Raw genomic sequence first — 26,198 nt, forward strand, 5'->3', positions numbered from 1 at the left:
TTAAAAACAGAAAGTCATTTGCCAGCGATTACAAAATCGCTGCCAAATCCTTTGCCAGCGATTTTTGAATCGCTGGCAAAGGAATTTAAAAACAGAAAGTCATTTGCCAGCGATTAGAAAATCGCTGCCAAATCCTTTCCCAGCGATTTTTGAATCGCTGGCAAATGACTTTCAGTTATTAAATTCTTTTCCCAGTGATTAGAAAATTGTTGGGAAAGGATTTGCCAGCGATTTTTTATTCGCTGGCAAATGTCTTTCGGTTATTAAATTCATTTGCCAGCGATTCAAAAATCGTTGCCAAAGGATTTCCCAGCGATTTTTGAATCGCCGCCATTAAATATCCTTTGCAGTTTTATAAGCCTATTCCCCGCGAAAAAATGGCCTTTTCCGGCTGCATTTAATCGCCGCAAATAGTATTTTAAAAAATAAAAAAAAAATATAATACAGTTGAACCTATATGGCTGTTATAGCCTAAAACACACAACATCCTTATCATATAATTAAATCAACTTATTATATCTTGTAAATTCATCAAAATCTATATGCATGAATATAGATCATTCTCCTAGATCTAGACAACTCCACAGTAGTAGGCACATATTAGTGGATTTATAACCCTACACAAGATGGGCCAATCTGAACATGTAGTTAAACAGATCACCATAAGCAAGTAAACATTTTCTAGTAAGTACTACAAAAACCATATACATTTAGAACAAAAGCGAATTTATATTTTTTACAAGCAAAACAAAAGCAAAGATACTAGGGCAAAAAGTAATTACAAAATGAGTAAGTAGGCAAAAATGATTATTCAAAGCTGAAATGATCAAACAGAAGCAAAAAGCTGGGAAAGTTGTACCAGTCATGATAGATGCCAATCCATCCTCGCTCATATATGACACCCAATGTATTTTTCTCAGATATAGTGGGCACAACATTCATGACCCACAATTTGGGAGATTCAAGTGCAGCAGCAAAACTTCCTAAACCAGCATTCATGTCCATGATGTTGCGATACCTTCCAGAGTCAATGAGTTTATTAATATTCTTATAAGCTTTCACATGTTTCTTCCATTTACTGTTGTCCTCCTGGTATGTCTCAACAGAAACTCCAGGAACAGATCCACTAGAAATTCTAGGAGGAACAGAATAAAGCCTTTTTGGAAAGGCCTTCAATTCCCCTCCAGCAACTTCATCTGGACTACTGACCACAGGGTATGGAGTTATGCATGCCTCCATTTTCTCATACCTGTATGAAATACATAGCATCTTCTTAGGTGGAATCAAAATATAAAACATAATAACATTAAATAACTCAAAAGAAAATATAGCAGTGTACATTGCTAGGTTAACAATACAGATGTTATTTGTTTGGATGATGGTAAAACCTGAGTTACCATCAATTTTTTTTTAAGGCAATGCTCTAAAAGCATGCATACTAGACATTATCTAATTCGACATCTTTTGTCCTTATAATTTCTAGTTTGTTTCAATTTAGTACCTAAAATTTAAAAATTAAAATCAAATCCTCGACATTTCAAACTCATTACAATGATATACTTCACTCTTTTAAACTTGCTGATATGGCTTTTTTTTTTGCCAAACATAGTACATCGGAAGACTAGATGGAATGTAAAATTTCAAAAAATGTCCATCTTCTAAAAGGACAACAAAAGAAGAAGAAACAAACAACTAAAGAGGAAAAACCAGATGAGGGCAGAATTTAAAACTTCTTATAAGTTACTGCTATGGCCATTTATTGATTTTTTTTCCCTGCAACAATAGTCTACCATACAACTTCAACAATAATCATAAAACGCAGTAAGTTTTATTGATCAGAGGATGACACTGCAACAATTTTAAAGGATTTACTTTTTTAATTTTGTAAATTTGACTGGATTGAAACTAGCTATAAATTATAGAGACCAAAAAGGTCTTGTACCCTAAATCCAAGGTCATTAATTTGGGTGGTGGTGAAACCTGGGTTACTCCCAAAACATATATAATGGATTAATATAAACTTGGATGAACTCCAACATTTTGTTTTCTAAACACATGCATACCAGACATTATCTGCTTCAACAGACTTGCAAAGAGGAGTCCGCAAATCATCTTTTCTGCCACGACATGAATCAGCATTTAACCTCTTCCTCCAAATGGCAATTTCACCCTTCTCATACTTCTTTTCCCAGCAAAGTAGTTTGGCAGTCTAAGAACTCGATCAACTTCCATCAGATAGATTCCATCTGTGAAGAGAAATATATCAGATCCAGTGTCACATGATACTACAGTGCTGCCATCACAATTTCAGTACAATATAAAGGTGCCATATAGGACAGGATGCAGGGGAAAGGTATGTATATATATAGCAGTACAGCGGTTCCTTAGTCTTGTTGACAAGACCATGCACCTCTTTCACTTTAAATATTCATGCAGAAAAAGAGACAAATACATAGATAATTAATTACAAATAACTAAATAGAAAGCTGTTATTGGTGCAGTTAGCAATGGAGAGACATCTCATTCTCAACCTTGGATCTTTTTTCATGCATCTGGTTTGAAAAAGGTCATAATGAGTACTTAATTGAAATGATATTCATAAAGGAAAAATGGATTGGATGTGTAACATAGGGATGTGGTTGCCCAGAAACTAAGACTGTTTGCTTTACTTATATCTTGTGTTTAGTATTTTTTAAAGTTATTTATTGACTGATTAAGAACGATCCATTAGTCATTCTTTGCCTGCTAATTAAAAAACAATATAGATGCTGATTGCCTTATTCATCACTTGGTGTGTAAGGAACCTAATTTCTTTGATATAAGCACAATGAAAGGATAAGTGGTCGATGGATATTCTTAATTAAAAACAAGGAATAATACAAACCAGTTTTTATTTATTTTTTTCTATGATGAGATCAGACAAGACAGATAATACAAACCATTACTAAAATATTAATTCAGTACTTGAGGCACATAAATTAAAGAAGATGCACAGGTAATTCATTGGCCACCTTATACCAATCACTATCAATATTAGGAAGATCAGCTTTAATAAAACACCAGCTGTGAGATGGAGAAAGGAACCATCTTTAATTACTTGGCACAACTTATATTGCATTGATCTTTTTCTTTTGCTCCATAATCAACACAAACCTTTTAACAGGTTGATGATGAGTACCATCACCTCTCTTTTCTTCACCAGCTGTCCTACAGTAGTTATATATAATATGATCTCTTTGGTAAATTTAAAATATGATCAGTACTATTCTAAGACCCCATTTCCAATAAGAATCAAGCTGAAAGAAACAGCTGTGAACATTTTATTTTGGGGGAAGGATAGGTAGGTTTTAGTTGAGATGGTTTTAATATAATGAAATGGGTAGATTCATGTATATTTCAAGCTTAAGGTCATTCATGAGAGTATTTTTATTCATATTCTCCTCCGTGGACTTCCTATATAAGAATATTTTTATTTTTTAATAATGATTAATTAAGGTTTTCACTGAGACTATGCAAGACTTATAAACAAAAATATAGTTAAGATATATTTAATATTGATCCTAACTAAAATAACTAGAAATCAACTTTTATGATCTTATAAAATTAGAAAAATATGAAGAAGTTAGTAGTCTAATAAATCTGAAACAGTTTTTAAAATCTATCAATTTGTCACTTATATGAGCTATCCCTACCTGAAGTTGGCCTATTTTTTCCTTTTAGGCGTTTAATATACGAAATTCATTCTGGCATAATATGTAAGAGTTGGTTTTTCCCCTTTACCAAATTAATATTTGTTCTTGTAGTTTGGTACATTTTCCTATAGGATTTTAACTGTGAACTCAAATCTCAGGACAAATTTTGAACGGTTGTTTTGCAACAGTTCAAAAAACAGTTCGACCTTAAGCTTGCTCTTGATCTAAATCTATATATAAACACTAAAAACAGTAGTATTACACAAAGAAAACCAAGCCTTGTTTCCAAAATCGGCACTTAAACCGCAAAAGGCAAACACACAACATTTTGAACCAAACAGAGGAACTAATACATCAGTTTCGCATAAACAAAAATATTGACAAAAAAAAAAAAAATACAACTTTTGCAATGCAACCTACACATGAAGGGGGAAAAACAAATAAATTGGCAACAAGAGATACCTGTTTGGCTTGGAAATATTCCAAGGAGCAGATGACGATTATACTAGACTGCGGGAAAAGTTCAACTTGGGAAATAAAATGGAGGCACAGAACCTCAGTTGGAACGGAAGGAAACGTAGGGACAACATCGTTACTAGCCGAAACAAAGGGAAATTGATTTTTTCATTTTGGAGGTTGTCGAAAATGGAGAAGCAACGACGGAAGGGAGAAGAGTGTGGGAAAATAGGACAGTGAAAACGAGGTATGGCTGAAGACAGAGGAGGTGACGCTGTGCGGAAATGCTGGGAAGGGGCCAAATGCAGGTGCTCGCAATCAAGGGTCCGTCGAAGTGGGTGTTGGGGGGAAATGTTTTTGGTGGGGAGAAAAATGGTGGGTCGGGGGCGGCGGGGGAAAAATTAAAAGTACTGAGAGTTGGCACCCCGTCTAAATCAACGTAGTTTTGAGCGTTAAGAAAACATGTATATGTATTGCAGCGATTGACTATCGCTGTAAAAGTTCAAATTAATGACCCCTCAATTGATTCGCTGGATTTTACTTTAAAAACTACGGCGATTTTTAAATCGCTGCAAAAGTGTGGATTTCCCAACAATTTTATTGATAGCGATTAAAAAATCGTTGGAATAGGTTATATTTCTTGTAGTGTACATGCTTTCATAAATTAAACACCCCCAAAGTCCTGTACGAAGGCATTTCCGTACCTAACGCTCTAATATTTTTTGTCGAACCAAGGGAATGGAATATCTGCTACCTTTTGCGAAAGCTTAGATAAGAAAGGTAAGAAACAATAATGATGTTGTAAACGTAAAGAAGTGGGTGGGGGTGATGACAGCAATGAGATCATATATGCATTATACTGTACTCAGAGGTTCAAAGCAACAGAATAGATTGCATCTCAGCATTTGAAGGGCAAAACTGAGCGGGTTCTGAACTTAACAGGGTAGAGAAAGCTGAATCTCATTATGGGTGTAGGTCATCCACCTCATATTTTTATAATCATTGCATGGATTTAACCATGCATAGTCTCTTGAAAAGTTTTAATTCCCTCCATTTTTTGTAAGATCTTCGTAAAGATAGAATAAAAACATGACTTCGGGTATTTTAAATTTGGGGAGAGGAGAAGAAAAAAGAAATGAAAGCGTGATCTCAATTAACCCCCAATAGCTCAACCAAAATTCAAATAACTCACATTCGTTAGGTTTTATCAAGAGACGTAAGTGATCTATGCATCCGTCCAAGCGGCAAAAACTGGGATACTATAAGGCATGGAGAGTGCAGGCCTCCTCAGTTGAGTTGATGGGATCCAAGAATTAATCACACCAGTTGGATTATTAGTGAACAGATTTGATGCAGATGGAGGCAATCCAGAGAGCGTTAATGGTAAGCCTGCTCTTTCCAGGATGCCTTCTCTTGACCTGCTTAAGCTAGTCACCAAAAGATGAAGCATTTGATGAATGAGTTCCCATCTTGGCCGAATCTTCCGCCTCTTGCTGAATTATATCGTCTGAAGCCACCAAGAAAAATTGGGTCCTGCAATTATCAATTTTCGCTGGCTTGTGATCATCAATTTCCCCGGAGGACTGATAGAGAGCCATTTTCCATTCTGATTCACACTCATTGATCATCTTCTGAGAGACAATTGCTTCGCCGTTGCTATTGTCAGTAGGAAGGTTGTTCAAAGGCTCAATCGTGGTTCCTGTTTTATTTCGCTTCGCTAGTTCCACAGAAAGAAGGGTACTACTTTCCATGATACGTTCCACATCGTAACTCGTTATGTCAAAGTTAGTTACAGCATTTACCCCGCGAAACTTTATAGCCGCAATGTCGTAGGCTTCAGCTGCTTCCTCTTGGGTGCCTATAAAATTTCAGCGAGAACTAGAATTAGCTTCAATCCTAATTTGGATTAGTGACAACTACTTGGGGCTGTCTGAGCCGATTGTGTACACGAGGAGGATATGGCATTAAGGTTAAAGTCATTTTTTTGTTCTTGTTTCTGTGAAAGAACAGCCTTAGCAAAAGCTTGGTCTCATTGATTTTAAGTCGTGTGTACATATCTAAGTGCCTCATCATCAGCCTCATGGTGGCTGAAAAGAAACAATCCCTCAAAGATTGCGTTTCGACATTCACAAGCACACACTTGTACCTCTCGATTATACTCTCAACGAGAGAACAGAATTTCAGAATTTAATCTTTATGCTGTAATCCAAGATAAAACTATCTTACTTCTTAAACACAATATTCATCAAGTAAACTCACAAAACGTCCCAAGATAAAGATCCTTGTTTCCCGCAACTCTGCCGATCCGAGCCTGCCACCTTCCATGTTGATGGTGTCTGCCATGTAAGAAAACGGAAGTAGAGATTTCAGAGGTAAACAATCCAACCATATCAATACAAAGCTAAAATAAATCAAAGCATGCTAGTAGGACCTTGTTACTCCTCTGTAAATTGAAGCCCCCCTAGAGAATCCACTGCTTTTCCTGCACAGGAAAATTTTGAGTAACAAACTGAATTAGGATACACGCTATTGCTTGTATCGTAGGTAGAGAGAGAGAGAGAGAGACGTACCTTCTTAGGTGAGCAACATATTCCTGTCTGGTCATGTTCTTCATTTCATCCAGTTCTCTTTGATAATCCTCCAACTACCAAAACAACATCATGGTTGCGTTTCAGTTACTAACATTTAAAAACTATCCTACCTTGACAGATTGGAACATAAAGAGAAGAGAATCATTACGGGAAAATTGATGTGAGTAGAGGGTCCCCAATACTTGAGTGACGCCAGATCGTAAGCTCTCGCTGCCTTTTCTTCCAAGTGATAACCCCCTGAAATTGACTTTTTGGCATGATTTCATGAAAAAATAAATGAGATAATATGTTAATCAATACTTAGTCCTTTAAGATGAGAACGCTTACCCAAGTAAACTAAGAGTCATCGTTTCATCGAAAACGGCATCACAGAAACAACACGAAAAGTCAGTGACGTGAAATTGTTCAGGAAAAGCATAGGGAGACCAAAAATAGCAGAATCATCCCAAGTTAAATATCACAGGGTGGATTATGTAGAGTTTGTGTTTCTTTCCTAACCTTGCCTTCCTTTCCTGATCTGGCCTTCCTTCTTGCAACTGTTGTCCCACAGATGGGCTTCATATCTACCAGTCCATCTATGCCTGATGAACAAAACTATGAAGAGAATGAGGAAATGTGGAGATGAGACAGTTAATGAATCATGCTGCAGAAGATTGTGTAAGAAAGAAATGAGCAATATGCAGAGAAAAAAGGAAATTTTTCAGTTGAAGAGAACAAAAATAAAGTCAAAGGATATCAGATGAATAAAACAGCAAACAAAGGGACTATGAAAAAGGAAAGAACCAACCTTGTAACACCTCTATACTGGGAGGTTCTCTGCGCAAATGTATCCAACGACTTCCTATGAACAACTTTCTTTTCTTCCACCTTATCACGCCCTCTTTTCTTTGTATACACGCCTGTAGAATCAGTCACAGAGGATGAGATGCGCTGTGAACCGGTAAAACAGCTCGATTGAGAGCCAGGACTCATTGACAAGCTTAAAGACTGTAAATCCCCAAATGAAATTGCGCTGATAGTTCCAGATTCAGTTCCAATGTCACACATGCCGCTAATCATCTTCTGCTGCACCAAATGGTTAGCTGAATGGTTCCTTGAGACCCAGTTCTTCATGCCAGAAACCCCATCATCCGCCATTGTTGGTAGCTGGAGATCACAATCTGAAAACTGGAACTCCCTAGTGTCCCCCAGTATCATATCATGGCCTCTAAAATCTGAGTAATATGAATACCGATGGGCATGAATCTGCAGTGGCTGTTCTTGGATCCTGGAATTCTGTTCAAAATAATCCAAGATATGTTGGTAATTAGTCTCGTGGTCTGGCGTCTGATTGTAAAACATGCTGTCTAAGCTGAGAACCATAGCTTCTCTTTCATTGCTTTCATAGTGCTGAGTCCCCATGGTGACCATTGCTTCACATCAAAAGTAAAAAACATAAAGAGTCCAGAAGTTTTAAGAATAAAATTTTTCCCGAGTACAAACCGCAGGGCAAAAGAAAGAATAATACACTAACCTTGTGACTTGCTGAGAGCTTCCATTATAAAAAGAGACTTATCATACTTGAGAGGCATCATAGGCAAGGGGGAATATAAACCAGCATTTTCTCCTTCAGAGCCATGGTAAATACCATCGTTCAGGTGAGGTTGGGAATGGGAAAAGCTTGGTGGGATTGCAGAAGAAACTGAAGTAGTAGCATCAGGAGGAGGATGTGTTCGGTGATGGTTAGAAGGGCCTGAAGGAACTTCCATGGTCAATTGAGGAGAGAGAGAAAAACCCAACCACTTAGTGTTGTTGTCGTCACTGCTATTGTAATTATCATCATTTTCCATGGATTTCATCCTCTCTCTCAATGTTGCTCTATTTCCCACTTAGTAGACATTATGGGCAAGTTTCTTTCGAGGTGAGACAACTCAATCATTGGGAAAGAAATTAACTTATCATACCAAAATGCCTCCCTCCATTTTGAAACTGGATTGTTTTTTTTTTTTTTTTTTGTTAGCTTTAGCATTGATTGGACCACATCTAAGTTCTCATCTAAACTATGTTCTGCCTCTCCCTCCCTGTAAAGATTTCTGAAGGCAACACAGCAAGTTCCTTGAAACTAAACAAAAAGAATGAGTTCCAGCAAGCAATGCTGGACGTCCTTCCTGCATTCCTTGAGGATCTATGTATGAGAAAGACATCTTCTTTTGCTTTATCCTACGACCCTTGTCGCTGCCTCGCTTTTCTTTCCAAGACGGTCAAGACCCTTAAAACCGAACATCAAAGATGACAACACAGAGTGACAGATCCCTTCCATAAATGACCAAGGTACAAACTCTCGTATAAATCTATATCATGCGAAAGGTTAGTTTTGTAAATTTGGATTTCAGTTTTAAAAAAGTAACATTTTTACGTTGGTTTTTCTTTTTTGTTTTCCCCCCTATTAAGCTTGTATATATATAAATAGAAGTTCAAGATACAACAGGAGGAGGGTCTTTGCCACTATCAATCAGAACAATACCAGAAGTTAAAATAGTTACGAGAATGCAACCAATCACTTCATTGGTTGCTGTCCATTGCGCCACAAAATGTACAAATTGATTTTGAGGTTGACTAATTTTTTCAAAGCACAATCCTTTATGAGAAGCTAAGGTAAGGGCTATGTTATCCGAGATGGGAGAGATTTACCATTCTGAGGATGATCCTTGAATGACTGATATTACAATGACAGAATCTCCTTCAAAAGTGACATTTGAGAACTGTATGTGTTTTGTCCTATTAATCGCAAGTTTAGCTACAAGCACTTCAGCTACTACTAGGATTGTTGTTCCAATTTTCTCTGCCCATATTTCTATTATATTCCCTTCTGAATCACGACTTACCGTAGAGGCCCATGAAGATGAAATCCTAACTGCTGCATCAAAGGAAATACTTATGTGATTGGGTTCAGGATTTTTCCAAGATAGTATAAGCTAGTGAGTACTCTTCGTTTTCCAAGCCTTTAGATTCTTGTGATAGGAGAAGTCTAGTTGTTCTTTTATTTTTTGCAGAGATAAGATTGATTGGTTGTGGACCATATCATTTCTCATTCGCCAAAGAAAATCCATTATCAAAGAAGCAAATAATTGAAAAGGAAGAACATCCTGTGAGCTTAGTCCCAACTTCTGCTTTGGGTTGATTATAATAGCAATCAAATCCTAAATTGTGGTAATTGCCAAGGAGGAGAGGTTTAGAGGCCACTTACTTTGACTCCACAATATTCTTGAAAAATGACATTCAATATAGTGATGAAACAAAGTTTCTTCTTGCTCATTGCACAAATGTCAGTTAAGAGAAGGCAAGGATGGTAAGAAACTCTTTAGTCTTTCTTTAGTGAGGATTATTTCCCAAAGAATTTTTCATAGGAGAAGATTGTGGCAATCATGAATTTTTAATTTCCAAATCTTCTCGAAAGTAGTATTGAGATGTTTACTTGGAGAGCAGTGTCGCTTTTTGTTGCCAGATGATAGGCTATTTTGACTATGAACCTTCCACTGTGATTTTTGACCCATCTGTGGCAGTCTTCTTTGAAGCTTGTGCAAGACGATGGTATTTTCATAATTTCTCTAATGCTTTCGTATTGGAAGGAAGTAATCATTTTTAGCAGGTTCCAACAATGAGATACTTGGTTGATGAAATATGAGATTTTGAGTAATGGAGATAATTATGTGATATGACTGAATCAGTGGTATTGGTTTGAATTTTTCAAGAGAAGGTATCTATAGGTCTAGCCAAGCTCTCACTGATGCACTATTAGAGATCTGGTAACACATATCTTATTCTAGCAGTTTTCAAGTTTGTAATAAATTCTTACAGAAAAGTAGTCTATGACCTTTGGAGTTGTCTGTTGTCTTCAGATATTTTTTTGACCATAGGCAAAAATTTACAAAGAGGTGGGCTTTCGTGTCAGCTACGAAGCCCTGGAAACATATTAATTTGTTCTGCATATATAAGAAATGAGCCTAGTACTGTTCTATGTCGTTTGGACTTTTTTTTTTTTTTTAATACTTAAAATGTATTGAAAAGGACGGCCTCTCAACTGGTTTAACTAAGTGACGTAGTAGCCAAGCCAGCTTATCATTCCCTTTCCTATATATATACAAGAAGTCCAATCAACAACACCCACATGTGAAGAGAGTTGGGGTTTCATTGATAGGAATTAAGTGCATCATTCCCATAGAAACAAATTAGGAATCAACACGATCGGTTCATCATCACATATTGAATTTGCCTCTTAGTTATAGCCTGGACCGCAAGTGTTAGTCCAAATACTTTACGATTATTTGCATGCACTATGATCGGAGGATGGTTCTTCTTCATATATAATAGTGGGATGTACGTAGCACATGCCAAAGTGTGATAACCAGGCTTACTTGCTTCACATGACCATCGATGGATGTAAGTTGGATATCAAAGATACTGCATTGCTGAATATATACTACATGAGGGCAACTTACAGAAAATCAATGAATCGAGAAATTTACGAGAAAGAGGACAACTACGAAAGAAGAATACATATTAATTCAAAGATCAACGAAAATTTGTGATAATTTGGGTAAGGGTGACAATATGTCACACGACCCATTAACCCAACACGAACACGACACGATAATAGCGGGTTAGAGTTTAGTCTTAATGAGTTCGGGTCAAAACGGGTTGACCCGTTAAGACACGATTACTTAACGGGTTGATAACGGGTTAACCCGTTATGATACGTTAAGAAAGTTAAAGTTACAATTATACCCTTATATCTAAAAATAAAATTGTTAGAATTTCAATTTCGATATTTTTATTATTTGGATTGTAGTTTTGGACTTATAATTAGTTTTATAATTTTTATAGATATTATAATTTTAACATTTATATAAAATTATGCTAAATTTAATCAGGTTAAAAAGGTTAATTTCAGGCCTATTCAACCAATTTATAGTTTAAAATGAGTTATATTGTGTCATATTAACCTATTTCGTAATATTTTCTTAATTTATTTGTTTACTTATAAAAAAAACATATTTCGTAAAATTTATTAATGGGTCAAAACGGGTTGACACGACACGACCCGTTATGTTAATGGGTCGTGTTAGGGTTTGAGATTTTGACACGATAAGCTTAACGGGTCGGGTTAGGGTTGACCTATATGACTCATTAACACGATTTGACACGACACGAACACGACCCGTTAACACGATTTGTCACCCCTAAATTTGGGAATTAGAGATCAGGAGGAAGCTGATTACAAGAGAGTTGCATCCACGTTCTGCAACATGGCTTTACAAACTTCAAGTATCCCCCGTGTGGCTAGGGCAGATTCGCAGGTACTCCATGCTATTTCAAATATATCAGTGTCTGTGTGTGTGAGAAAGAGAGAGAGAGACCCGGCCATAAGTAAGTCCACTAAATCCTACATTATAACCCCATGATATTCAGTAGGCCGGTGCAAACCAATCTTCCCCCACAAATAAAACAGTGAGTTGGGTTCTAACGGCCTCATTTCAAATACCGATTGACGGTTGTTGTATCTAATTTAGGGCTTAAATTCAAAGATAGTTTAGGGTTTAAAAAATAACTTTAGCACTGCATATTCTTGATCCTAGATCAAAATAGAGAGCTCTAAAACAAAGTGTAAAAGTCTAATTTCCATAAGACAACCAATCTTCCCCGCCCCAAGATCCAAGGATCGATAATTTAGATGGTCAAATTGAATTGTAACTTAGGAGCCAAATTAGAACCTCCGGACACTGTAATTTTTGCTGAGGAAAACCAGTACTTCCTTTGATTACTGATAATGATCACTTGCTTAAATACAAACTCAGACCAACTGCAACGTAAAATAAAACGATCGACTTCCTAAAATGAAGGGACACGATCGATAATATGATAGCCAATGTATTCAACTATTCCTCACTAGTAATCTTACGCCTGGTTTAGATATAGAGATGCTTCCATTTTATCCCGATATCTGAACATCATAAATACAATTACTTTTCAATTTCAAATTTTTAATTTTTTATTTAATCATTACCTAATTATTATAACTTTTTAAACTTCTAAACAAAACATAAAAAAATAATTCAATTTTTCGAATTCTAAAATAAAAATAATTTAACTTTATAATAATTTTATACTTTTTATCTTTTTTTATCCAAAACTTCATAAAATATTTTAATTCAAATTATTTCTAATTCATCTTATTTTAACTCAAATATTTTATTATTATTCACATCTCATCTCATCTCAACTCACTATCCAAACCATGACTAAAGACCACCGGAAACAAACATTACATAGGAAAAACTATAAATTTAACCCTTCACATATGACGAACACACAGCAGTATTGGACAACCAATCAAATTCAAAAAAGACAAATTCACACAATGGCCCATTCTCGAGCGCATAACATGCACAAATATTTAGAAAAGACAACCAATCTTACCCTATTTAATGTTATCCAGACGATGCTTTCGAGATTATGCATATATTTAATGTTTTTCCTCTTTTCTAAGCATCCAACTCAAGTAAATAATTGGAAAGGGTATGGATCTAGCATGCAGTACGTACTGTATACCATCGACCATTGCCGAGGAATTAGTAGTTACTCAACTGACCAATAATGATCACAACGCATCGGACATGCATCCGACTCAGGAAAGAGAGGAAACGGACCCAAGATCATGTCAGAATCCAGCAACAACCGACAAGTCATTAGTATAAAATCTACACCAGACCAGAAATAACACTTCATTTCTTTCCCGCTCATGCCTGTTGAGAGATTTGGCATTAATAATTCAAAATCGTTTTATTTTTGGCAAACTCATGTGCAAGCAAAACTTTGCAAACAATAACTTGATCTAGGGGATTGAGGGAAACAGATGATGAGACTGGGATAATAGGGCTGAATTCGGTCCAGTTCGGGGAGGTTTTGTAGATTGGACAGGATCAATTCAGTCTACGATTTTCCCACTCTGAACTAGACTGAAAACTATAAGGACCGGTCCAGTCCGGTTGGTCCAATTCTATGGAATATGGGCCTATGGCCCAATTTATGTATTTGGCCCAACAGTAAAAGCCCATTAAGATTTTATCCAATTTTAAGTCAAAAAATATCAAAAAAGAGTTTGAAAGCAACATGAAAATAATCATAAAAAAGAATTTATATATATACAAATTTACAATGAATTTGAATAAAAGATTTTACTACAAAAAAATCAAAATTTTTTATATCTATCCAAATAATTTAAACAAGGTTATCAATCAAAAAATTAAAATGAGAAGAATGAACAATGAAGCACTTTGACATGACAAAAGTAAGCATCTCTATTTATACAATAACTAATAAGCAAAAGCTAGAAGAGATGTATAGATACAAACATGTCCATAACAACAATTAACATGAAGTAACAAAAGATGTAATGCCTAAAATCAAAATAAAAAAATTCAATGGACCCAAAAGTAGTTTGTATGGAGGATTTATATTATAGTCACTCAGCACAATTCTATGAACCAATTGTACGTTGGAGGGTTAACACCCATCAAAAAAATTGATAATAAGACAAAACATAAGGCAGAACATAATCGGGATGCCCCTAAAATAAAATAAAAAATAAAAAAAGAGGACAGAACATAACGCTCATGGCAAGAAAATGGAAAAACATGCAAGAGGGACAGCTAGCTAGGGTCCTACTACATATATGAAGGAAAGAAGGATGAGCTACTTTAATTAGAATATTGACAAAAAGATCATCCAAGGGCACGATTACCACATTATAAAAAGCAATGCTTTAGCGCCCATTAATCCTAATTGGTCATTCTAAGCACATACAATTATACAAATAAATAGAAAATTTTAAAATATGGCTAATATCAACTAAATCATTATCTGTTGGACAACTTAGACCAATTTCCAAATACACTATTAGTTAGATGATAAATGAACATAATATGATAAATGAACATGGCTGAATGAGTATCAGTGTAAGATAGTGCTAATAATTAACGGAGTGAAAACTAAAGTAATAAAGTTCAATTTAGGCACTAGAGAAACATTCATTCTATAATCAACTGCAATAAGTGAAAATATCAAAATATTCGTATAACACAGACAATGCCAATAGAATCAAATCTTCCTTCTAAAAAAAAAAGAAAGAAAAAAAATCATTCCCAACTTTCTAAGCATAGATAACGAAAGCTGAAAATTATATATGTCTCAAAAGTCAAAAACTGAAAATTAAAAGGTCTAAAAAGCTAACAGTAGAAGACTAGAAGTCATATTTAATAATTTATGGTACAACCTATAGTTGCTACTTGCTTCTATTATTTCATATTTGAGAGGTATGTCTTTTTTAGAGCAAATTTTTTATTATAATTTACACAACATATAGTATTATAGATCATGAAAATAATAAAATGAAGTAAATAAGAAACATACCCATATTCAACTGTTTCTCAAAATCCTCCACCTCATCCATTAAAATCCTAAGGCTAATTGGAGTGGAAGAAGATCGCGGCCAATTCTGTGCACAAATGAGACCCTCAACCATCATCAGAGATAAACTACTTTGGAAAGGATCAAGGACACGACCCGCCGAGTCAAATGTAGATTCAAAGGCCACTGTAGAAACCGGTATTGCAAGTATATCATGTGCAACTTTTGAAAGCATGCGATATCTAGGTGAATTGACCTTCCACCAAATAAGAATGTCAAAACTTGCATTATCTTCCTCACAACTTTCAGTTAGGTATCTATCAACCTCACTCTTATTTTCCAAAGAGTTTTCCGACTCTAGCCGTTGCCTAAATCGGGCCATTCTTTGTACTATCCTATCCTTAACTCTACTACTATCTGTAGTATTTAACTCTTCATGTGGTGAACTTGTGTGCTACTATTGTAGACCAGAATTGCTCCCTTCTTCATTTTCAAAGTATGCATCATACATGCGAGTTAAAGCATTTTTCACCTTCCAACTCAAATTAACCGCTTTTGTGGGATCATGGAGATACACACCTTCTAATCCAAAGTCAAAATATTGCATCTTGTACCGAGGATCAAGAATAATCCCAACAAACAATAACATATTCATATTATCCATGTTGCCCCAATATTTTTCAAACTTTTTTCTTATATTTGTGGTCATTAATTCCACCACGGGGCTTCCTTCTTCACACTCTAAGTCAATCGCATCAGCTATTGTAACTAACTCCAGAAAAAATAAGTTGCAACTTACATATTGACTCCCCGAAAATTTCAAAGTTGCATCATGAAATAATTGAGGAAACCTTACAAACAACCTCACCTTCTCCTAATCACTATTGCTGGGAGGCCCTAACTTTTTTGACGTTTTCTTATTCACCACATCATTGTCATCATCATCATCATCGTCTCCAATACTAGAAAGGAAGCCCGAATCTTCTTCTTTTAACAGTTCAAAAGCTTTTCGAAACTTTGAAGTCCTCTCTAACATAAGAGATGGAGTTCCACCTAATCTATACATCCAAGCATAGGCCACTTTTGCATGCAATCTCTTCTAACCCAACACATTACATAAATGTAGTCCACTTTTGAGGTGAGGACTTAACATATTTCACAACACATCTCACTTTTGCAATAAAGTCATTAAAATCCTTCAAACCCTCACGGACAATTAAGTTTAAAATGTGAGCACAACATCGAACATGTAAAAATTCATGTTCCAAAATAGTATCCCTCCTATACTTGATTTTTTTCTTCAAATAAGAAATTGCTCTATTATTAGAACTTGCATTATCAAGTGTGATTGCAAGTACTTTTGGTCGCCCCCAATCATGCAAGCACATCTCTATAGCCCTACCAAGTGTATCACCCTTGTGATTCTCAACCAAACAAAAAGAAAGAATTCTCTTATGTAGATTCCAATCATCATCAATGAAGTGTACAGTGAGACATATGTAGTTAAGGTTTTGCACGGATGTCCATGTATCCGTGGTGAGGGAAACACGTTGCCCTTAAAGAGCACTTCTCAACTTATTTTTTTCTTTCACATACACACTAAAACAGTCTTTTGCAACCGTAACATGGGATAGAATCCCTACCCACTTAGACCAAACAATAAGTATAAATTTCTTGAAGCCCTCCCCTTCAACGAACCTAAAGGACAACTCATCAAGAATAATCATTTCTGCTAAGGTTTGTCTGCAAGCCTCAACACTAAATGCTATGGGCACGAGTCTACTACCACTTCCTCCATCCGCCTTCCAACCTAAAGTAGTTTGGGACTTATCCGTCTTATAAACGGACATTTCTTACATTATTTTTCAATGTAGTATTTCATGAACTTTGTATCATTGGTCTTCATATCACATCCATACGGAGCACCAGAGTAATTACATGCAGCCCTAGATTTACTTGGATCACCTTTTGGTATTTTTGTAAAGTGATCACAAACCATTGACCTAGTTCTACCACTAACACCCGATTTAGTATTACTACTTACATTGGGTGGGAGTGGAGGAAGGTCTTGCTTGGCTTGCCCCTGTGTAAATGTAGGCTATGTTGAGTCTACATTATTTGTAGTAATAGTAGAGTCATCTGGAATCAATTTTCGAATAGGATCCATCTACAAAAATAATCAATCAACAATTAGATTTGAAAAAAAAAATTCAAAATAGCAAAAACTGAAAACTAAGTCCCTAAAGAGTAAAGACCAAGAAATCATGGGAAAGAGTAGACAAGAACACTAATACAGATCACATGAGCTGAGAACTATAACTAGAACACTTGCCAATTGAAAATAACACTTCCCACAAATAATTATTGGAGCTCTCCTCCAATAACAAAAACTAATACAATAAACTAGTGCGGCAGTGCCCATTATAGACTCCACTACCCAGTACCCACATCCAGACTCCACAACAACATGCACAAGTCCATGACAACAACTCCAAACAAACCAACTAATTGACACGACTCAAGGAAACAAACCATAAAAAACTAAAACATAACCAGTCTGTTTAATAATTTAGTGCCACTACAAAAAAAAAATTATAAATAAGAATATGATTAATAATAAAAATATTTCATATATGGTTAAAAATTAATGAAGAACATGATTAATCAACTTATTCAACTAAATTTGGAGGAAAATTGATCAACTTATTCAATATGAAGAAAATAGTAAAATACGGTAAATACCTAAGTTCTAACCAAAAAATCAAAATACATTTGGAGGTATTTAGTACTTTTAGATTGATGCAAGGTAGCGACGCAGGGACTAGAGAGGCAACCAGCCAGGGGCTACGAGGTGCGACGAAGCAGCTGGTTTGTGAGAAGGGTGTGACGGAGGGGTTGGTTTGTGGAAGGGGCTGCGAGTCTACGACAGATAGGCTAAAGAGGGGAATGTATGCGATGGAAGGGGCTGCGAATCTGCAATGGAAGGGCTTCTTTCGTCTGAGAGAGGTCAGACTTGAGAGGTTAGGGATTATGGGAGGGAAATAGAATTGCTAAGGGGGGAGGGGGTTCAGTTTAGGGTTAAAACGGTGCTATTTCACGCAACCCAGTTTTACAATTGCTTTCCATTTGACCTAAACAGGTTTAGGTCCAAATTTACATTAAACGTTGCCGTTTTCTATAATGCCTAATATATGATTCCAATTCTTTTATCTTTTTGACATATAAATTAATAAAATTAAAGTTAAGTAAACTAATTAATGTAATAATGTGGATTATTTCATTAACTCATAAAAAATAATTAATTAAACTTATATTGATGATGTTAATTACTAATTTATTTCTAACTTAAAGACATAGACTTATAGTATGTCAATGTATTAATGAGCTATATTAAACTTATAGATGCAAATTTTTTTATATGATCATGAATCAATATTCATAGATGTTGATGTTAATAAACTATAATTAGTTAATGGTGAATTGGTGATAGGTTAGTTAATTGATAACATATATTACTTCATTAAAATTTACATTAATATTTATAATTGCTTTATATTTATTTATAAGTTACAACTTAGGTATTTTACAAAAAATTTATCTACTAACTTTAATTAGATCATAGATGTAGTCTTGTATATGTTAATAATTAATAGTAACATAGTTAATAGTGAATTGGTGATAGGTTAGTTAATTGATATCATATATTAGTTAATTAAAATTTATAATTGATTTATATTTACATATAAGTTACAACTTAGATATTTTACAAATACTTTATCTAGTAATTTTAATTAGATCACATATTCATAGATGTAATCATGTAAATGTAAATAATTTGTGAATGGTGAATTTTTTATAGGTTAATTAATTGATATCATATATTAGTTAATTAAAATTTACATTAATAATAATTGGTTTATATTTACTTACAAAGTTACAAGTTACAACTTAGGTATAAAAAAATTTATCTAGTAACTTTAATTAGATCATAGATAATAATTATATTAGTAATTAGTTAATTCACCTACTAATTAGTTAATGGTGAATTGAATCAATTGATAATAATTAATTTACATTAGTTAATTACTAGAATATTAATTTAAATTTAAAATTTTATATTGTTAAACTTAATGGTAATATTTTAAATAAAAATTACATAATTAATTATACAATTATTATATAAAATAATTTATATAGTATATTTAAAATTTTATTAAAAAAATAATTTTTTATTCGGTCCGGTCCGGTCCAAGGAAGCCAGGTACTGGGACCAGACCGAAAATAAAATTTCTATTATTTCTTGGACCAAGACCGACCGACCGACTCTAAACCGGTTCGGCCCGACCGGGTTTCCCGGTCCGGACTGACCGCCTTTCAAGCCTATGGGATAACATAATTATTATCTTTTAAAAAAGAAAAATTACTTTTTACTACACAAATCCAAATTTATTGCTTTCAATTAATATTGATTGGATATACTAAGGCTATAGATTCAATTCAGATCAGATTTTTTGTCAGTCCAATCTAGAACTCAGGTATTTGCGTGAATCCAACCAGATAATCTTTCCACCCCCACTTGAGTACAGAAAGCTAGTTGAGTATGCAGATCTTGGGTATTTACTTGTTATCCACAACTTGATTTTTTTTATTAAGAGTGCTACAGATAAAAGAATTATATAAAAGTAAATATATAAAGTAGCGTGATTTTATGTGATTTGTTATACTTATTTAACAATAAAATTTTCTTTATAATTTGACGTACTATTTCAAATCACGTCAATTTATGAGTTTACTTTTGTATAATCTTTTTATGACTAAAGTATTTATTTTTTATTTAAAAGAATTAAACTATATGCAAATCAATGTCGCTTAAAATGAGTTTAAGCTGATCCATCCCGTTTCATTCCCTCTCTCGCTGAAAATATCTATTTTTCTTGTAGTGGGACTTCGATTAGAATATATTTTTGGTTTCACCGATACGGTCCTCTTTCTCTCCAATATGTAGACTCTCTCCACTCGTGGGCCATTCGACTTATTTTCGTTATTTAGCATGAATCTAGACATGAGAGAAATGAACTTGATTGCATGATTTCTATAGGTCAACAATATTCGTACCTCATTGACACGAACAATGTACAGTGTTTAATGGAGTGTATAAGCTGTTGAAAATCTATAACTTACCATGATAATGTTGCACTACTGAAAAATAATCTTAAGGCCTCTTTTCTCTCTTTTTCTACTTGTTTGGACCCATGAAGATATTTGATAGCCATAAATGCAACTTTCTTGATTGAGGGATGATGTAAGTTAGTGTTACAGAATCTCAAGGGCTTGAATTAGGTCTAGCTAAGGGATTTTTTTTTTTTTCCAAAAATATTTTAGGTTGACATCACAATATATCCAATGTCATAGTAGGTCAGGCCGAATCAACTGGCCAATACAAACTAACTAATACAAATGGCATCTTCTTGTTCCAAAGCATCATCTGCACTACAAAAATTGAAATGAACCCCACTAAAACAACAAAGATGAAACAAAGCAAAATTAGAAGTAAAAATCTCTACACCAAAACTAAGTACTTGGTCGAGTCTTTCTGCATCCATGGTTGAAAGACCAACATGAGTTTTAATACAAGCTATCCTCACCACCAGCATGATGGCCAACCATTAAAGTTCAGATAAAGAATAGATAAATCACCTGACCTACACCAAAATCCGGTTCACTTAACTAAGTTGTTTTGCTCTAGAAGAAAATGCCTTTTTCTCCAAGGAAATGTATAAAGTATTAATATAACCTAGCTTTAATTTACAAGCCTAGAAACCAAATTATGTAGGTTTTTGGTTTGATCTTTTACAAGTGTCACCTATTAGATTTTTTCTAATATGCATCAATCAAAAACTATAAGATAAATGCATATGGCTTTATCTCTTTATCAAAAACAGTTTTATCTCTTATCATATTATATGTTGTTAGCTTAGACGGAAACTTGTTGTAGCTTGTTTCTGCTTCTTTGTTGGTAGTATTTCTGCAATCCTCCTTATTAGTGTTGTTTAATTTGATTTTAATTTGGCTCTTTCTTTTACAAATTCTATTGGGTTCTATGGGTGCTCAAGGTGCCCCTGTCCTACCCTTGCATGAGCCCAAGGAGAGGGGGCCCAAGTTTGAGCGAGTGCTCCCATCTGGATGTCGGGGGAGAATTGGCCCACATGACTATCCTTCCACAGGCATGCACCACCCACTTAGTGCATCCATAGCAAAAAACAATTAGAAAAAGCCAAAAGAATCCTAAACAACTGAAAACAACAAGAAATCTACAAAACATCCCTAAAATTTACAAACCACGTGTCAACAAGAATAAAAATTGAAACACCACGAACAAAGGAGGAGGAGAAGAAAAAGAAGAGGACAATGAGAGAATGGTGAAGGGAGAGAGACTAAGAGAAGAGGAGAAGAACGGTGGAGAGAGAGAGAGAGAGAGAGAAGAGGAAAGAACAATTAGGATTTTTTGGATTAAATAGTCATTTGTAAGTATAAAACGGCGTCGTTCATTTAGGTTTTTTGGGTTCTCCTTGTTAGTGAGCACGGTTTTATTGTTCATTTTATTTTTATTGTATTTCTCTCTTTATCTATTTTTAAAAAAGATGGAAGATAGATAGTTCTATTAGTGTTACATCACCCAATGGTGGTGGTGGTTTGGCTTTGCTCATATATCGATAGATTAGAAGGAAAACCCTAATCCTTTAGTACCTTCTTCCATGAATACCAAAAATCCACACAATTTCTCCCTCTGAACTCCAAGGGCAAAAAATGCCAAAAAGGCTAGCAATCAATTTATGGTTTGTGATCATTTTACAAAGATTGAGCCTATTGACCCTAATTGACCCTAAAGTCTTATGGAATTGTTGCTCAAGGCTATTTGGATGCCATTATAAAAATGGCACTTCATCCTTGACATACCACCTACGATTTTCTTGCCAAGCCTCTCCTATTAGAGAAAGATATTGGAAAGAATATAAAACACCATAACAATCGAGAGTTAGGATGGATGGTAAAGGTTCTAATTCTCAAGGATTATAAAAATATGATCCTGCTAAAATAAGGATGATCATTTCCAAGTATTTAAACTAGTGTGAATTGGCATTTAAGCTTGTGGAACTTGAGGCATTTTCCGAATTTGTGGCTAATTTAAAGCTTAGGTACAGCTCGCCATCTCAAACCACTTTGGAAAAAAATTGTATAGATTTTTGCGATGAAAAGAAGCAAAAAGTGAAGGCTTCGTTGAGCAATCAAAAATCTTGTTTTACGACCAATATATGGACATAGTGCAAAACATGAAGTATATGTATATTACATGCCACTTCTTTGATTGCAATTGGGTCTTGAACAAGGAAATTATTAAGTTATGCCTTTTTACTAATCACGAGGGTGAGACTATTGCTTGGATGTTAGAGTCTAGCGTGATTGATTGTGAGATTGACTGATTTCTTATCATCACTGTAGATAATGTCTGTGCTATTGATGTCTCTACTAATCATGTGAGGATGAGCATAAAAGATAAGGAGTACACCATTATGTGGGGTGAGTTTCTGTACACACGGTTTGCTGCACCTGCCTTAAACTTTAATGTTTGAGATGGTTTAAAACATATATATGATAGAGTAACTAATATTAGAAATGTAGTAAGGTTTGTGAAATCTTCATTGGCAAAACTTGCTATTTTTAAAAATTGTGCAAAGAGGCTGAATATTAAGTGTAGAAAAATAGTATGCCCAAATGTTCTTATTAGATGGAACTCAACATACCAAATGCTGAATTTTGCTGAAAAATACAAAAAAAGTTGTGTTAATGGGAATGGAGGATCATTGCTTTTGACGCCTAAGTTTGAGGATTGGCAAAGTACTCATATATTTATCAAGTTTCTAAAATTTTTTTTTACAATGTCACATTGAAAATTTATGATTCATTGTATACGACCACAAATATACTATTTCTATAATTTTGTATAATTGGGCACACTTTAAACAAAGTGTTTTTCTTAAAACCGGATGTAGTGTTGTTCCTTATTTTACACCTACCAATATGGTAAGGACACGTTATCAATCAATTCATTTCAAACATTGATGTTGTCATACAGGATTAAATCTCGAATTGATTTTCTTCAATTCGAGCTTCTTTTTCCTTCTCAACTACTCCTCTCCACCCCTTTACTCTCTACATCGTCATCCTCGATGGCGACCATAATCAGTAAGCTCTCTCTCTCTCTCTCTCTCTCTCTCTCTCTCTCTCTCTCTCTCTCTCTCTCATAAAGATTTTCACAAAACTGTTGAAGAATATAAAAATGAACAAAACATGTTAAGCACGGATTAAATATGGTTAATATGCTATATATATATATAAATATATATTTATATATTAATGCATGATTCTTTAACAAAAGTCATGGTGGATAACCATTAATCCTTTACAGAATGTTAAGAATAGTCTCATCATTGAAGGACCCAAATCACTTTAAGAATGATGCAAGGCACTGTTAATTGATCATCTAGCAATAAGTTCTATTTTGACAAGCTCTGTGTGTGTGGTTTATCCAAGATATGGGTGAGAGAGAGAGAGAGAGAGAGAGAGAGAGACACACACACACACACACACACACACACATCTTATGATGCTACATACAACACAACTAATATTATTTGACAAAAACGAAATGACAATGTTGAGAGAAACTAAACGGAAAATAGTGTGTGATGAGAAGAAATGAGCTCAAGCTAAAAACCATTCCATAGGGTGCTAACTCACCTATGCAGGCTAGTAGCAACCTCCCCCACCCCCTGCACCTACATTGGTGGGGTGGTCATTTTCCACCTCGCCCCAAGCCCTACCCTAAGCCATTGTCCTTCCACCCCCGTCTAACGAACTAGTAGATTTTTTAGCCCACTGCCCATACTTTGCCTAGCAAGATGTCCAAATAGACAAACTCATGGATCAATCTCCAAATCTTCAAATCCAAACCCCAAATCTTAACATTCAAAGAAAAAAAATGTAGATCAAACTTCAAATACATAAATCCTACCAGAAATTTTAAAAAAAAAAAAATAGTGAAAAACACCAAGCCATGGTCATTGGTTGCAAAATCCCACGATCAAGTCTTGGTCATGGGACTCTAAAGATCCATAGCACCACCTACGACCAAGCCGTTGTTGTGGATCACTAAAAGCCATAACTATGGTCGTGTGTGGCTCAAGAGGCCAATAGCCATGGTCATTGGTCTCTTAGCTACATCAGCTCGAGAGACCCATGACCATAAATATGTAAGAAGAAAGTTAGAAAAAAGTGAGAATGAGAATGAGAAGCATAGGAGGGTTGGAGGAGATGAAGAAAGGAAGAAGAAGATGAAGGCTAAGCAACAGGAGAGACTGAGTATGGGAGACAGAATAGAAATGTCCAACCCTAGCATTGCATCCTGTATTGTATCATCAAATTTGAAAATTTGTTTTCAATCCGGAGCTGGCATAAAAAAATGTTTTGACACCCTTTAATGAAGAGCTAACATGTAAGGGTCCCAAGGATTTATGAGAACACGTGAAGTATCCAATTATTTCCACCAAACAAAATCAAAAGCAAAAGAGTCTTTCTTTTTCTAAATCAAATCACTTCTTTCTGCTTGTTTGTTCTCTCTTCCAATTGAATCTACATACTACTGTAACCTTTGCCTTCATTATAGACACTAGAGTTCTGCATTTCAACACCTGCAATCTATTTTGTTTTGTATGTTTCATCCTTATCTTCAGTCACTAGGTTGGGTTTTTATTTTCACAGACTAAGAGCACTCACAGTGAATTTTTCATCTTATCCTTTAAAATACATCATCAAAACTCACTTTTTCTATTTTACATACTGACTTTTACAATATACCATACATCAACTTATCTATTTTTTCTCTATATCATTTAAATATTAAACTTTATAATATTTTTTATTCATTTCCAATATTTTCTCTACCTATCAATAATATCCTCATCTCTTTTAATATTTACAATATATCCCATCTTCCTCCTACCTTCTCTCTCTTTGAAAACCAAAAATCACAGAGAATCTAAAACTCAAAAAATCGTGACTTTACCTTCCTCCAATCCACCAAAATCACCTTCAAATCCGTACCCAACCCCACCACTGTCCCTTTCTCAAATTTGTGGCACTGTTCTCGTCGTAACCTTCACCCACTTTGTTTCCAACCAAAGCAAACCACACCCTCATCTCACACTCCAAAACTCACTAATACAATCCCGCCAAATTAAACCAGTTTCACTGTGAACCCATTTCTAGCAACATCTCAGCTTCACAAACCCTTCATTTTGGACCTCCTATGATGAATTTTGGATGAGATCAGGAAAGATTACCCAGAGGGCCAAAATCTACTCAAACAAGGAAATGCAACTAAAAACAAACGGTGATTGTTGGAATCGACGGGAACAAGAAGGAAAGATGACGCTAAACACACGGTGGTTCTTTCGTAAAATAAGATGAATTTTAGATGTAGAGAAAAAGAGTACCAGAAAACATAAATTAATTTTAAAATATTTACATTCATAACAGTGTTACCGCTACATGTAACGATAACACTGTAGCAAACTTGAAAAGTAAAACTGAAGTAGAAAATCGGTTGGATGTGCATTTTAAGGTAAATTCTTCAAATTTTACAGATGGATTTTATTAATCCAATGGGAGTCCTCTTAATATTTGCTGTTTGGATGTACATTGATTTTCATTTTGCTGTTTGGATTTCCTGGATGAAACTCACGGACAAAAAGGATGCTTTTTATACCCGGAAATGATTCAGTGCTTCTCATCATTTTTAGAATACAAAAAGCTAAGCTGTTGGCATTTTATTGGATGGTGTAAAACTTATTTACACCACCTCCAGACCCTGGACTCAATTTGAAATGGATGTATTCCCGGTGCGTCATTACAGAAAAGGTAAGTTAGTGTAAAACAAGAAAAACCACCACATCCG

General features: G+C 35.0%; 1 protein-coding gene and 1 pseudogene across 1 annotated transcript; both read right to left on the reverse strand.

Annotated features, from left to right (window-relative positions):
* Positions 1 to 807: 807 nt before the first annotated feature.
* LOC122301579 (probable methyltransferase PMT2) lies at positions 808 to 2,330 on the reverse strand. The gene is made up of 3 exons (XM_043112992.1): positions 2,304 to 2,330; positions 2,064 to 2,209; positions 808 to 1,249 (listed from the first exon to the last, which is right to left on the reverse strand). Exons 1-3 carry the CDS (start codon positions 2,328 to 2,330, stop codon positions 808 to 810), a joined length of 615 nt encoding a protein of 204 aa, XP_042968926.1.
* Positions 2,331 to 5,274: 2,944 nt separating this feature from the next.
* On the reverse strand, positions 5,275 to 9,020 carry LOC122295795 (annotated as a pseudogene).
* Between the last annotated feature and the right edge of the window lie 17,178 nt (positions 9,021 to 26,198).

This window comes from Carya illinoinensis, chromosome 2, assembly GCF_018687715.1.
Source record: "Carya illinoinensis cultivar Pawnee chromosome 2, C.illinoinensisPawnee_v1, whole genome shotgun sequence".
NCBI lineage: Eukaryota > Viridiplantae > Streptophyta > Magnoliopsida > Fagales > Juglandaceae > Carya > Carya illinoinensis.

Bases quoted from the DNA above. Each gene is read 5' to 3' on its own strand.
- LOC122301579 (XM_043112992.1), bottom strand. From the start codon at position 2,330: ATGGCACCTTTATATTGTACTGAAATT. The intron at 2,210-2,303 runs GTGATGGCAGCA...TCGAGTTCTTAG, and splicing joins CTTTATATTGTACTGAAATT to ACTGCCAAACTACTTTGCTG. The intron at 1,250-2,063 runs GTATGCATGTGT...TATTTCATACAG, and splicing joins GTTGAAGCAGATAATGTCTG to GTATGAGAAAATGGAGGCAT.